Genomic DNA, 15,126 nt, shown 5'->3' with positions numbered 1-15,126 from the left:
TGGGATGAGCCCACGTGGCTGCGGCTTTGCCAGCGAGGGGAGCAGGAGTGGGACTTCACCTGGGCTGGCTGGAGCCTGCCCATGTCCACAGCTTCAGCCAGCCTGACCTTTTATTCTGCTCCCATCCGTCTGCATCCCTTGTTTTGTACAAGCCGGGTTTAGGCGCTCTGCTTGGCACGTGGTTGCATGTTGGTTTGTAAGAGCCATCCTGCTCCTCCTGCACAGCGAAGGCCTCTGGCGAGCGGGAAGCTGCCGCGGATCTTTCCATGAGAGGGTTGCAGCTCTTCTTTCTGGTTAAGCTCTGCAGACCCATATCTAATTACAGCTTTGTGGCCGGCAGAAGGTTATAGAGGGAGGACAGCGTGCGCTGAAAATCAGTTTAAACTATTTGAGGGCAGTGACTTAGTGCCAGGGGTGCTGCCTTCCCACCGGGGCAGGAAGCAAAATGCTGGCGGCACGGACGGGGACCATGGGCAACAAAAACGCCGAGGAAGCCCTGAAGCTGAGGAAGCAGTCGGTGCTTTCCCTGGGGAGCAGGGACAGAGCCCGGAAGAGCTCGTCGGAGAGCGGGAAGGAGAGTCGGGCCCGAGGAGGGACCCTGCAGCCCGGAGCCCGGCGCCTGGCCCTGCTGCGGGAGCTGGAGATGAACTGGTACCTGCGGGGCTGCGAGCTCTCCCGGGAATACACCATCGCCTACACCACTGGGATGCCCCACAGGTACGTCCCCCCGCGCCCCGGGAGGGGGATGGCAGTGCTGGCAGCAGCAGGAACCAACAGGCACCATGGCATAATATAGTAGCAATGATCATCATCATTGAATCACGCAGTCACAAACTGGTTTGGGTTGGAAGGGACCTTAAAGTTCACCTAGTTACAACCCCCCTGCATGAGCAGGGACACCTCCCACTAGACAAGGTTCTTCAAGCCCCAGTAGTAGTAATAATAATAATAATAGAAAGCCTTTTGGCTTTACAAGTCCAGCTTTTCTCATTATTCAGGGGATGTGTGACGGATGTGCTTGCAGAGTTAAAAATTCTTCTAACTTAGTTCTTAGTTTCCATACCTCCTTCAGCACAAACTCTCTGTGGTTATTCAGCCTTACTTCTCATGAGCTCTTTTGTTCAAGTGAGTGTAAGCAAGTTTGAATTGAGTTGAAAAGTTGCTGATGTTGTGCAGGGGCTGGTGGGTGACAGGAGAAAGGGAAGGGAAGCGTTGCCAGAGGCTGCTGGCCCCTGTCACCATCACCCCCTTCCCTCCCTGGACATGGAGAAGCTGCTCGGGAGAGAAAACCTGCAGCTGCTGAATTTCTGATCCCATTGATCCTAAATGTCACAGCCTCCAGAATCTGATCTTCCTCCTTCTGAAAAAAAAAAAAATATATAAGGAGATCTTGGTATTAGAGGAAATTAGACGTGCAACTCGCTAATCTCCTGAGGAGAGTAAGACCCTTAATGAAATAGGAACTGGAATAGGAATTCCTGGGAGCTGCTGTCTTGGTCCTGCTGTCCCTGAGCAGCACTTTGGGGACTGGCAGACATGGGATGTGGGTGTTGTTCACCTCGAGGGACAGAGCTGCTGCCAAAGGGGGTTTCAGCGTTTTGCCCAACAATGCATGGGTAAGTGCATCAGAAACAGGGATTTCAGCTGGGAGGTCGGGTGAAATCCTCCCTAATCCCAGACAGAAGGGGGATGCCTGAAGTGCCTGGCACAAAACAAAGGGATCTTGAAGATGCACTGAGAGTAGAAATGAATAAAAATGTCATTAGACTAAAAGTTATAGACAGGATAGCTGAAAGGAAAGCAAGATAAAATTGTGAGACGTGGAACAACTAGTTACTAAGTGCAGAAATGTCTAGCAAGGGCAATGAAGGAAATCAAAGGGGTCAATAGACTAAGACTGAGCAATTTCCTGGGCACAGCAATTTCCTGGGCACACCAGCCATGGTCAGGCTCCTGTGGTGTTCAATGGAGCTATAAAAGCAAAGCAGTGGTGAATAACTTTTGAGAGTCAGTGAGTTTTGGGGGAACTAAGTTTCTAGTGATGCTGATCTCTACAAGCCCCTAAAACTCCAAACCACTGAAACTCTTGTGTCTAAGAAAACTCAGGAGAGTTCATGGAACTATTTCTTTGCTATTGCTTCACCTTGTGCTATAGATGGGGAGAGATATGGGTCTGGCAGGAGGTGAAACAAAAAGGGGGATTTATTTGCAGAGACACAGAGAGTCAATATGGAGAGAGGTCCATAGTCACAGCTGGATGAACAGGGCTGAGGTAAGAGTTGTTGCTGCAGACCAGGAGAAGTCCCAGCTACAGCCATGGGTGTCACACTGCTGGGAGGGATCCCACAACTCCTGGGCAGCAGAGATGGCTGCAGGTGTTGGGGCACAGTTTCCTCCACTGGGTGGGCTTGTGTTGTGAGAAGAATAGCCTGGAAGCATTGCCCACACCTGCCATGGATGGTTTGGCTCCATCAGCACCAAGAGAACATGATGTTCCATCTCTGGGTAGCAATCTGTCTGGGTACTGCAGGGCTGGAGGCAGCAGGGCAGGACCCATCCACTGCCCCAGCCTGGCAGATCAGGGTCCTTGGGGTTCAATAGTGACCTCAGGGCCCTGACACAACAGTCGGATGGAAAGGGTAACGGGGTAATCCAGATGTCCATGCCAAACCTCCCTGGGTGACATTGAATTATAATCTTTTAAAATATGTTCTGGGTTTGGGATCAGGTTTTGTTTATCTGCTTTGAAAGATTTAAAGATTACTTGAGTTCATGATACATCCATCCCTTGATTATTTAACTTATTTTTCTGGTGTGTTTGGCATTGACATGACACTCGGAAAATGGGTTGAGTTTCTGAAACAGAAGATCCTCAGAAACCTGCTTCAGTGATTGGTTCACTGTGGGCTGGTGTTGGCCAGAGAAAGTTGCTGTTGTCCTCCTGGGTGTCATCTTGACCAGCAGACCCTTGGGTGCTGGCTTTGGTGATGCCACAAAACCTGTGCTGCTTCTCCCATCACTCCTCAGGGATGAAGACCCTGAGAACCTGAGACTTCTTCTTTGCTGTTTAGCAGTGGTGGAATAACTTTTTGTTGGTTTGGCACATTTATTTTTAGTCCAGCCCAGCTGTGGGCCTGCTGCCCAGTACTGAGGGGCAGCTGGTTCTATGAGGCTGGAAGTTTTGTGGTGGCTGATGGCTCTCAGGGGCTTTGTTGGCTGCCCTTGCACAGCCCCTCTCCATCCTTGAGCAACACATGAAGTCTGATGAAAGCTGGTGCTTGTTCCCTGCCCAGCCCTGATGCCTATAGCTTGTTCCTTTCTCAAGTATTTCCCTTGTCTGTTTTTAGGTTATTTCTTTTCCTTCTTGGTGGTTGACTGCTCCATAGCCTTTGTTTTCTTATTAATTATTGAATCCCTGGGAGGCTGCAGATACGGGGGAGGTTTGCAGATGATGTGAGAGTTCACAGTGGAAAGGAGAAAACAAAAAACTCTAATGACTTGTATAAGAGAGGCTTGCAGCATTCATCTGTCCAGCCCAAGGCCCAGCATAAACTCTGTGAGAGTATTTGGTTCACGTTTATTGGCCTTGGATTGAATCCCAAACAAATATTTCTCATTATCTAAATATAAGACCTGGGAACTGGGGTCCGTGCTCTATTCCCACTGGCACTCCTTACCCCTCGGGGTACTTGACCATTATAGGTTTCAGCAGATGAGCAAGTCTGCTGATCTTGGCCAGAATCCACCCTGGGCATCAATTAAAACGAGCCAATTGCAATGACATAAGGAGTGTCTGGGGGGGGGGGAAATCCTCCTCCATCTTCCTGTGGTCCTCTCGGGCGACACAGCCCAGCTCGTACCATCTCGTGCAGGCGGCAGCGGGACGGCGCTGGGCTCTCCTCTCAGGAGGCAGCAGGGTGGGAGCTCCTGAGGACCCTACACCCCCACACCCCGTGGGGCACCCCCAGCCCTGACCATGCATTTGTACAAGGCGGCCTGTGCGGAGGTGCCACCTCCCCGGGCCAGCCTGCAGAAGCCCAGCGAAGCGGTGCTGAGGGGCAGGAAGCCCAGCTCGGTCCCCAGAGCCAGACCTCCCGCTGCAGGCTGGCCCAGCAGGCTGAGCCCCACCTCTGAGATCAAGCACCTGGACAGGTTCCTGCACCTGCACGGGCTGTCGCTGCAGGACACCGTCCGAGCCCACACAGGAATGAAGTACAGGTACCTCTGCATGTCCTGGTGGCCATCCCTTTGGCTGTAAGCAGCAAGGAGAAGCTTGGACCAGCCTGACAGCGCGGTCAGTTGGTGCCTGTAGAGCTGTGCCCAACCTCAGGCTCACAGGGTCCAAGTCATCATCTGCTTTAGCAGCTTTTTGTTACATTTTCTGAGCACGGCAAGGATGAGCATGACTTTGAGCAATAGTAAATGTATGTGACCTTGTTTCTTACAATTCTTGTTTTTCTCTTCTTGCGTTAGTTCTTTGTGTCAATCTGCTGTGCTGCCTCTTTCACATGGGGGTAGGAATAGTTACTTTTCCTACTGTTCCAGTGAAAACTCATTTGTGAGCACTGAAAGGATAATGGCTGGACAGCAGAAGAGAAATCATAGAATGGTTTGGGTCTTTAAAATTGCTTTAAAGATAATCTGGTCCCACTGCCCTGCCATGGGCAGGGACACCTCCCAGCAGCCCAGGCTGCTCCAAGCCCCATCCAACCTGCCCTTCAACACTGCCAGGGATGGGGCAGTCACAGCTTCCCTGGGCAACCTGGGCCAGGCTCTCACCACCCTCACAGTGAAGAATTTATCCCTAATTCCTAATTTAAATTTCCCCTCTTCCAGTTTTAAGCTGTTCCCCCATATCCTATCACTCCATGCCCTTGAAACAGCAGAAAGAGTAACAACACTTGTCGCAGTGTAGAGGGTTTTCCAGCAGGCACTTGCTGCTTTCTAGAGGAATTTTGCTCTTGTAGGTTTACAAGCACGGAGGCTATTCCATTCTTACTGGGAGCTGGAATGTTTGTTTTTCCAGCATGGCTTGTTCTGCCCCCCAGACATTTCTTGAGACACCCATAGGTTAAAGACAGCATCCGTGCTGTCTAAAGGCAGCACTACCAACCCTTTTTTTAAATTAAGAGCTATTTAATTACGTGTGAAAAGTAATGAACTGTTAACAGGAACCACTTACTAAACACTCATAAGCTGGTTTATTTATAGGATGATTAGTTTTCTTTCCTTTCATTGCTTTAGCAAATGCAGCTTAGTTCAGCCTATTACTGACTAGCTGGAAGTGCAGCCGTGCACGAGCTTGGTTCTGTTCTGCTGACAACAGTGCTTCTCTCAGACAAAACACCATTTCCCAAGCCAGTATGTGTGTTACTGTCCAGCAGGGTGTTTGTTCCACGGCTTCCTTCCACACCCACTCTGCTGGGGGCTGAGCCCCTCAAAACTGAACTGTGTGCACTGGGAGCTGGGACTGTAGGACCCCTCAATAATATTGTCAATAATATATAATATTAAAATATTGTCTTGGCAGTTTGAACTGAGTGAGAACTGGGAGTTTCTGGGGACCACTGAAGGCACCAACCAGATAAAGGCCTCCTGCAGAAGGGTTGTTGCTGAAAGGTTCCCCCATCCCTGAGCTGTACATACAAAAAGGCAAATACCATTTTAGAAAATGTGACATGCATGACAGTAAAATATTGGGGGTTTGTCTTCATTTCTAGGAGCTGATAGTTCAAACCCAGTAGTCAACACTGGCCATCCCATTTCCAATGGGTACAGGAAACGAGGCTATAGGGCTCTGAGGGCTGGGATTGCCCCTGCACTGGGTGATTAAACAGGCTTAGGAAAAAGATGATTGGCAGGGATTATGGCAGATGTGATCAAAAATCAGGAGCAGCCTCTAGCAAGCAGCTCACCGTGTCCTGTAACACAGGAACCAGGGGGGATGGAAATTAAACCATGGGAAACACTTGACCTGCATTTTGCCGTGGGACCGGGGAGCTCAGGGGGATGTCACGAGGCTCGGGCACTGCTGAAAGTGTGAGCGTGTTCAGAACGTCCGTCGGAACCGGGCAGGGGGGTCAAAGGCTCTGAGAGACGAAGGGGTGGGTTTAACCTCCAGCACCGCTGACTCGTACAGGGCAGAAAGCCGAGGTGACAAACCGGGAGGGGCTTCGCTGCGGGTTTGTTCAGCTGCTCTGCGGGATGCTCTGCTCCTCCGTGCCCCTCTCCCTCCCTCTGGGGCTGTGTCTGCTCCCCACAGAGCCACCCCGGGGCGGGGAGCTGGGGAACGCTCCCCTTGCCAGGGCTGCTTTCCAGGCTCCCGCGGTGGGGGCTCATTTCATGCACTGAAGCTTTAAACTGAATCTATAGACGGCAGCATCTAGGAGAGCACTTGGAGTGGTCCTGGAATCCTGGAATCCCATCCTCATCTGCTCGGAGCACAGCTGCACTGGATGTATTGGGATATAGGTTACAGCCTTACTGGTTCCCAGTTTCCTGTGCAGACCGACCTACAGAGCTGCAGCCGGGTGGTGTAATTTTTCCTAAGTGATTCTTTGCTTTGCTTTTAGCCTGTTCCCCCCGCCGGCTGGTGCAGCGGGGATGGCAGGTGTTCCCGTGTCACCTTTCCCAAGTTATTGCGGTTGCCATTTGCTCCTTGAGATTTGTGTTATTTTTTGCAGGGTTCTTGCCCACACCCGGGGGGGGAGGAAGGGATGAAAACAGAGGATGTGTGTGGGTGCGAGCAGGGTACCCGTGTGTGTGGGGGGGGTTTGGAGCGCGGTGTTTCCTCCTCCGAGTGAGAAATGCCACTGCGCTCCTGCCCGGGAGGGGTCCCTGTCCCTGCGCTCAGCAGGGCCGGCCCCGCAGCTGCTCCCGGGATGCTGCTCCTGCGGCTTTCTGCTTGTTAAACACGGGGGTGCGTGCACACCCCTCACGTGCACAATCACATGCACACTCACACACGTGCGCAATCACATGCACGCTCACACACGTGCACACACACACGTGCACACTCACACACACGCGCACACTCACACACGCACACACCCACACACGCACACACACGCACACGTGCACACTCACACCCGCACACCCGCTTCCTTCCGCAGCTGCAGTCCCCAGCACAGCGGTGCCACAGCCCAGGTCCCCCCGCGCTGCTCCCCGGCTCCTCCCGCCGCTCTGCAGGTGCCAGGCACAGCAGGGTCTGTCCTCCCAGCGCTGAGTCCCCGCCGGCCCTCGGTGCTGGGCAGCAGCTCCGCCCGGGGCGCAGCAGGACTTTTTCAGGCTCGCTGCTCCTTCTCACCCACCTCCTGCACCTCCCCGGGGGGCAGCACTGGGAGGGGGATGGGGACAGGTACCTGCAGGTGTGAGCTCCGCGGGCTGCCTGCCCTGGCGTGAGGATGGGCCGTGCGCTCCTGGGTAAGGCAGGTTTGGGTTAGTTTGGTTTATTTCTGAGAGTCCCTGGGCTGCAGCCCCCGGCTGCTGTTTCCCAGGAACGGCTGCAGCCCCTGCTGCTGCTTCCCAGGAACGGCTGCAGCCCCTGCTGCTGCTTCCCAGGAAGGGCTGCAGGAAGTACCACGGGAATGACACACCTGGCATGGGCAGAGGTGGAACGTGTGTGGACTCCTGGGGCTTCTGCTCCCCTTACCCCTAGATGTACTTTCTGGTGCTGTCTGCTACCAAATGCCAAGTGTAATGACAGTGTTTCGGGCTGTTCCATCAGCCAGTGCCTCTTGTTCCAGCAGGGATGGGTTCAGTGGGAGCTGGAAGTACCTGCATCCACCCTCACCTCAGCACCACTGGAGCTCAGCAGGACCACCCTTCATACCTGCCTTTGACTCGGAAGCTGCTCCATTTCACTGTTTCAACAAGCCCCAGTGACCCCTTGAGCGGTGTTTCTGGGCTGTTTTCCCATGCGGGGTGAGCACCCTCCTGTGCCTGCCCCCCCTGCGAGGCCCTGGGCTGGGGGGCTGAGGGCAGCCAGTCCCCAGGCTCTGTTCTCTGAGCTGCCTGGGGAGCCTGATGGGAAAGGAGCTTTCCCAGGGCTGAGCTCCCTGCTGCAGGGCCTGCGGCTGCCTCATAAGCTGGGTTTTTGCCTTGTTTTCAGTGTGCATTTTCATAGTTGCTTGGCTTCATCCCTGTGCCAGGAGGACTCCAGATGACAACGCAGCCTCTCTGTGATCCCAGCAGCACGGTTGCTGTTTTTTTTCCTGGGCTGTTTGTGAAGTGAACAGGGGTGCTCAGTGTGTCCTACATGGCGTGGTGAGGTTGTCAGGGGGAGCTGCTTCCCCTGGGGATCCAGCTGAGCAGCTTCTCTGCCAGCCCTTAGGTGTCCATCCTGGCCAGGGGGTTGAAATGCACATTCTTCACTGCAGAACAAACCACCCTCTACATTGTGAGAGTAATTATTCTTTTACCCCAAGGACCTAATGAGTGGTTATGCATTTGGCAATAAGTAAACATCCTTCTTGAATCCTTTTGCTAATTAAATGGGCGCCATTCCAGTAGGAAAGTGGTTGTTTGATGCTGTGTGGGATGTGCTGGGAGAGCAAAGGACTCCTTGCCTGGCCCTGGGAAGGATGGCAGATCCTTGGCTTGGAAGGGCTTGGCTGTGCTTGGAGATCACCTGAAGACTTGACAGCACCTTGCTTTTCATTTACTAAAATGACATCACGCTGCTCTGAGATACGTTGTGTTCCTTCCTTGGGTGCAGGAAAAAAAGAAAAAAAAAGTCTTTGCAGAGAGTTCTGGAAGTGAAAAGAACAATCTTGTTCCTCTTAGTCTGAAGGGAGAAGAGGGAAAATTAGGGAGGACCAGAGTTGCTGCAGTCCCTGGCTTTTCCCTGGCAGCAAATCACTCTGCCTGCACCCCTGGGCAAGCACAGCCCATCCAGCACGGCCTCCTTGGGGCAAAATTGCCCTGTCCAGGTAAGAACCAGATTCCCAGAGTCCTGAAATAGGGATTGGTAGTGAGGGCTGTAGGCTAGTAATGGAGCAGCAGAGGAAGTGCTGACGTGGTGGTTTTGCTGTCTCACGTTCCCCAAGAGGCAACTGGCAGCATGAAAAGGCAGTGATAAAATTAATGGGACTGAAGATCATTCCTTGGTAATCTGCTTCATTTCAACAGATGACAGGGTGCTGGGTGATGGCATAATTCTTCTCAGTGACTAATTTCAGCAGATGCCTCATTATTTAGGGAGCTCTGGTCCAAGGGAAGATCTGCCTCCAATGCAGGGAGGGAGACCCAAGGGATTTCAAAGCCATATAGACGTGGTGCTGAGGGACATGGTTTAGTGGGGACCTTGGTAGTGCTGGGTTAATGGTTGGACTCGGTGATCTTAAAGGTCTTTTCCAACCCAAATGAGTCTGTGATTCTACTTTGTGTCAGTTCTGGTGGATGTGGTTGATGGGATGTTTACCCTGTGCCACGCACTTCAGTAGTTAGAAATGTTGCAGCAAAAGAGAAAATCTCAGGAGAAGAATAAAAATTTTGTTTAAAAAAAGTTCCACTTAGGAAGGTGATATTTTAATAGTGTTTATCATTCAGTAATGGTTTACTTGAGGTAATCCCTGAGGGAGACAGGAAGCTTTTGTTTCACTAGCTCACAGAAGGGTGCTGGTCCCCCTGGGGGGCCAAGGATGGCAGCTCCAGAGGAAGCTGAGGGTTCCTGGGATAGTTGCTGGGGGGTTGTCTTCCTGGAGAAAGTTTTGTACAGCACAGAGTCTCCTGGAGCTTGTCTTCATCCTGACTCTCTGCCAGCTCATCTCAAAGTTATTGCATGATAATTAGTCACCCATCTGCTAGAGCACGTCCTGGAAAAGGGCAGGATGCAGTTGGGTATTGTTTGGCAGCCAAGACCGAGGCCTCGGTGACATGTTTCTACATATAAGTTAATTTAGAGTTTTCAGTGGTTACAAGTAATGCTTGGGTGACATTTGACGTGTATGGATAGCAGAGCAATATGCATAATTGCCTAAAATCTCCCAGTCAGTGAGCACAGGCAAGCTGGAAGAACACAGCTGGGGCAGAGCTTTATTCAGAATATGTTTATCAATTAAGTTGTGTGAAACACCTGGGAAAAACCTGCATTTTCTATATGCACTGCCTAGGGTATGCACATGACAAAATGGAATGCTGTGTGTTTGGCATGAGCTACCAGCCTGAGTGCATTGCTGGCACACTTCACCTTCCTTGAACTGCTTTATACAGTCATCTAATGAAACCTCTTGTACTGTGCAGTGGAGCTTCCTGCTCCTCTGAGTGTTTCAATCAGGATTAATCGTGGTCACTCTACTGCAGTACACTCAAATAATTGTAGCTTCTGGAGCCCATCTTGTCAGCCACTGGCTTCCAGCCATTGAGAAATTAAATTAATAACATGGAAAAATTGAATTTCCTGGGTCTGGAGTGGGGGTAGTGCAGCCAGTAGGGTGACAAGCAACATCCTGGTGGGTGTTTTCCACCCTCAGGGATCAGGGATGAATTGAATTGGGTGCCCTGAAGGTTACGTGCTCTTTGTAAGATGGGGAAAGCTCTGGGTCTCTGTGTTCAGTGTTCTTCAGTGCTGATGCTTTCATGTTGTGTTAAGGGACCATTGTGTAGAGCTGGCTGAGCCCTGCCCAGCTACCCAGCAGCCGGTGGGGGGTGCCAGGGGGGCTGTTGGCTCTCAGTGGGTGCTCCTGTCACCCAGTGCCTGGCTGGAGTGTGGGTGCCTCAGTGCCTGGAGGGGTGAAAATTAGACAGGAGTTGGTTCATTAACTCCTCATGAGCTGATATCAGATGATGTATGGGTTAAAAATAAAATGAAATAAATGGGGGCTGAAAATCTGTCTCTTAACTAAAAAAAAAAACATTTAATGGGAATTTTGTTCAGTCTCCCTCAAGTGCAATTACAAATGCAAATTAATTTTTTTCAGGCAAAACCAGTGAAAAACTGATGCCTGTTTGCTAGATGAGCACTGGGCCTTTGCAGCACATTTGCCAAGAAAATAGTCACAAATATTATAAAAACTAAACATTCTTTATGGGTTTAGATATGCTGCAGATGGCTGTGGGGTTGGCCACTGCTGCTGCTGCAGACAGGGAACATCCTGCTGCAGCACAGCCTTGGCTCTTAATTGAAATGCATTAATTAATCCTGCAGAAACCCTTTGGGGAGATGGATCCTAAGGCCAGCTCAGCCCTGGGCTCCTCTCCCCACACTCCTGGGTGGCCATGCTTTTTATCTCACCATTGTGCACATCAGCCCAATTAATGAAGCTGCTGTAAGCAATTAGCCCAGCAGGAAACCTGAGTTCAACCAGCCCCTGAGAGGGAGTGAAGCAGCTAGGAGATGCACTGGGCTGTGTTTCTAACCACAGCTTTTATGGCCCCATGAAACTTCTGTTGAGACTTAATGCAGAACTTCCCTGAGCACATCCTGCCGTGCTGTGGAGGAGTTATTGGTGAAAGTCTGCACCTTGAGGCTCAGGAACAGGTAGTAAGATAGTTGTTCATGGAATAGTTTGGGTTGGAAGGGACCCTAAGGCTCATCCAGAACCAACCCCCTTCCATGGACAGGGACACCTTCCAGTAGACCAGGTTAGTCCAAGCCTCATCCATCCTGGCCTTGAACATTTCCAGGGATGGGGCAATTCTCAAGAAGGCTAGTCTTGGAAACTACTGCCTAAAATTTCTGTCCTGGATTTTGGGAAGGCAGAAGCTGAGAGACCTTGGTGGACTTCCCTGGAGGGATTTAAAAGCTGTGTAGATGTGGTGCTGAGGGACATGGTGTAGTGGTGTCCTTGGCAGGGCTGGGGTAATGGTTGGACCTGATGATCTTAGAGGTCTTTTCCAACCAAAACAATTTTATGATACACAAGCAGACACAAACAAAAAATACCTAAACTGGAAATAAATGTGCTACATTGCTACAAAGGAAGGCTTCTAACCAAGGCACTTTGCAATGGGGGTCCTCAGGCACTGGTGCCTGATGGGTGCTACCTCCACTACCCTGGTATATTGCTGTCTTCTCTCAGTGTTCAAGAATTGAATGTAAAGGGCTTAGACCAGCTGTGAGGACATCCTCATCAGTGACCTGGACTGCTGGGAAGGGTGCAGGGATGGGGGTTTATGTGACTGGTTCTGTGGGCTTGGTGTCCAGCTCTCCTCTTGACCATAACCTGCAGCCAAACCCCTGGGAGTGTCTTCCATGGAGCAGAGACCTCCAGCTGCAATAAGGTGCAAACGTGCCCTAGTGACCTTCTGGTTGGCTGAGAACATCCTGGGGTCACTGCCCAGCTCCTGGCCCCCATGTGTCCACAACCCTCCAAATTTAAAAGACAATTTAGTAAGAAATTTAGGTTAAGATTGAGAAACACTCAGATTATTTATAGAAAAGATGATATTTTTATATAGATCAATGGAAATTTCCAGTTTACTTTTTTAGGTAGAGCTGTGAACTTTGCAACTGGTGATGAAAAAAAACCCCATTTGATTTTATAAAAAGCACTGAAAACATGAATGGCACAGGGATGGAGGCAGAGGTGACCTGCTCTGCCTTGTACCCCGAGCTCACCAGCTGAGGTAGCCTCCTTGCCCGTGCAGTGTGGATCACTGAACTAAGAGATGTGGCCACAGAAGGGAGAGGCTGCTGCTGAGGGCTCAGCACAGGAGAGGCAGGAAATTAAGACCTGCCTTCTGGTTGGCTGAGAACATCCTGGGGTCACTGCCCAGCTCCTGGCCCCCATGTGTCCACAACCCTCCAAATTTAAAAGACAATTTAGTAAGAAATTTAGGTTAAGATTGAGAAACACTCAGATTATTTATAGAAAAGATGATATTTTTATATAGATCAATGGAAATTTCCAGTTTACTTTTTTAGGTAGAGCTGTGAACTTTGCAACTGGTGATGAAAAAAAACCCCATTTGATTTTATAAAAAGCACTGAAAACATGAATGGCACAGGGATGGAGGCAGAGGTGACCTGCTCTGCCTTGTACCCCGAGCTCACCAGCTGAGGTAGCCTCCTTGCCCGTGCAGTGTGGATCACTGAACTAAGAGATGTGGCCACAGAAGGGAGAGGCTGCTGCTGAGGGCTCAGCACAGGAGAGGCAGGAAATTAAGACCTGCCACATTAAAAGATTGACTGAGCCTGCCAGAATTTATATGCAGCATATTGGTATTACTGAAAATACAGGTTTAGCTGGCAATCAGCTTAAATTTAACAAAATTACTAAGGTGCTAATTGATATTTGTGGAAGACTCTGCTTTGGTAGAGTGGCAGAGTAATTAGTGTAAAGCACCTCTGACCACAGCCACCAGAAGCAAAGTCTCAAGCCAGACTTGACATCATGTGTCAAAGTTGCTCCACTTGAAGGTGAAATGTAAAAATAAATAAAAAAAAGGAGGAGGAAAGAAGAAAGCTGTGAGCTCAGCTTGAGCAGTGCAGGGGCTGGGTGTGTGTCAGCTGGAGATGTTTCATGCAGCCCAGACCCAAGAACCTCATGTTATTTTTCTGTTTTGGGCTGCACCTTTCCCTGCTGGCTCCAGCAGGAGGGAAGGGCTTGTCCATCAGCTGCTCAGCCACAGGGCCCAGCTCCCAGCTGTGCCTCTGCAGGGACCAAACTGGGCCTGAAGAAAGGGATTTTTTTCCTTTTTGGAGGTTTTTGTTCTGCTTGCCTCAGCCCTGTGCCTCAGCCTGTCCCTGCAGGGTCCTGGGCAGAGGAATGGGGCACTGGAATGTGGATTTGTGTAGAAGCCACAGAGCATCTCCTGGCTGTGCCTGGAGCATCCTGCTCGTTGTAGGGGTGTGTTTGGCTCCTGTCTTCATTTTGAGCCCTGGGATGGAGGCAAAGCCAGCGTGGTCATGAGCATCTGTGTTAAAACAGATTTGCTGGGTGAAGCGTTTTGAGCAAGTTATTTAATGGGTGGTTGTCATTGTCCTTCGGGAGGAAATGCAGACACACATCTTGGCACCCAGCTGTGTCTGCAGTGGTTTGGTGACACTGCTGTGGCATGGGGAGCCTGGGCCTGAGCTGCTGCCCACACCCTAGGGCTGTCCTCCACAGAGGATGTGACCTTCCCCTGGTTTTATAAGCTCAGGATTTTCACGATACCAAATTACATTATTCTGCTGTTTTTTGTCCAGAAACGATTATCTGGTTCAGGGAAATGAAATAAATCCCGTGTTTAAACACACAGCTCTCTGGCAGAGGCCTCTGCAGCTCAGCACCTTCTGTTAACGTGCTCTGCGGGGGGTGCCAGCACAATGTGACTGTCCCTTTCTGTCCCCTCCCTGCCCCTCCCCTGGCACCCCAGGGTGCAGGCAGCCAGGGCAGCAGGGATGGTCACCTGGACCTGGGTGACAGTGACTTGGTCACATCCCCAGGCCCAAGTCATGCCATTGGGCTGGCTCCAACAGCCCCCAGGTGACACACACACACATCCTGGGTGCTTAACAATGTTATTTGTGACCTGTAGCTGTGACTCCCTGATTACCTTGTCTGGAAACTCTCTCAAAGCCAAATCTCATGCCTGAGATGGGCAGTGGTTGGTTCAGGTGGTTGTCACCTGCACCCCACTGCCTGGCCCTGCCTGACCTCACCCCAAGGGGTCTGCCTACCCCCAGTCCACACCTGAGGGCAACTGCTGCCCCCACAGTGGCTCTCCCAGTCCCATTTCTTCAGTGAAATGGGTTTGGGGAGGAAACCATGGGGTGCTCCCATTGTGAGGAAGGAATCCTGGGTTCAGCCTTCAGCTCCTCTCTCTTTGCCACCCTCTCCTGCTCCACCTCCACATGGCTTGAGCTAGGGAGAGCCTGACAGGTCCCTGGATGGGTCGGGGGGCCTCCATCCTTAGGGACAAGGTCCTGGGCAGTGAGTAGGGGGTGGGCGATGGGTCCTCTGGAGGCGTCCCCACCCTCCCCCCAGACCTGCTGGGGGCAGATTTAGGATTAGGGTGTGGGGGACCCTGAGGACCATTTCCCACCAGCCTGTGTGGGGCTGGGGAAGGGACAAGGGGTGGCCACAGTCCCAGTCCTCGCCTACCCACCCGAGGACACCCCACCAGCACCTTCTCCCCTGGCTCTGCACTCACCCACCCCCAGGGCTGCTGTGGCAAGTGAGGGTTCAGGGTCCTGGGGGG

General features: G+C 51.4%; 1 protein-coding gene across 2 annotated transcripts in view; it reads left to right on the top strand.

Annotated features, from left to right (window-relative positions):
• The first annotated feature begins 445 nt into the window (after positions 1 to 445).
• The window catches only part of KCNAB1 (potassium voltage-gated channel, shaker-related subfamily, beta member 1), a 59,752-nt gene continuing 45,071 nt past the window's right edge, over positions 446 to 15,126 (top strand). Inside the window, exon 1 of one of the 2 annotated variants that reach the window (XM_009995714.1) lies at positions 446 to 717. In XM_009995714.1, the coding sequence (XP_009994016.1) occupies positions 446 to 717 (272 nt within the window). Of the gene's footprint in view, positions 718 to 3,976; positions 4,219 to 15,126 lie in introns of those variants that run through there. The other variant, XM_009995715.1, reaches the window with a different exon arrangement.

Source organism: Chaetura pelagica, unplaced genomic scaffold (assembly GCF_000747805.2).
Source record: "Chaetura pelagica isolate M959 unplaced genomic scaffold, ChaPel_1.0 scaffold394, whole genome shotgun sequence".
Lineage (NCBI taxonomy): Eukaryota > Metazoa > Chordata > Aves > Apodiformes > Apodidae > Chaetura > Chaetura pelagica.
This window is presented reverse-complemented; position numbering and strand designations above follow the sequence as displayed.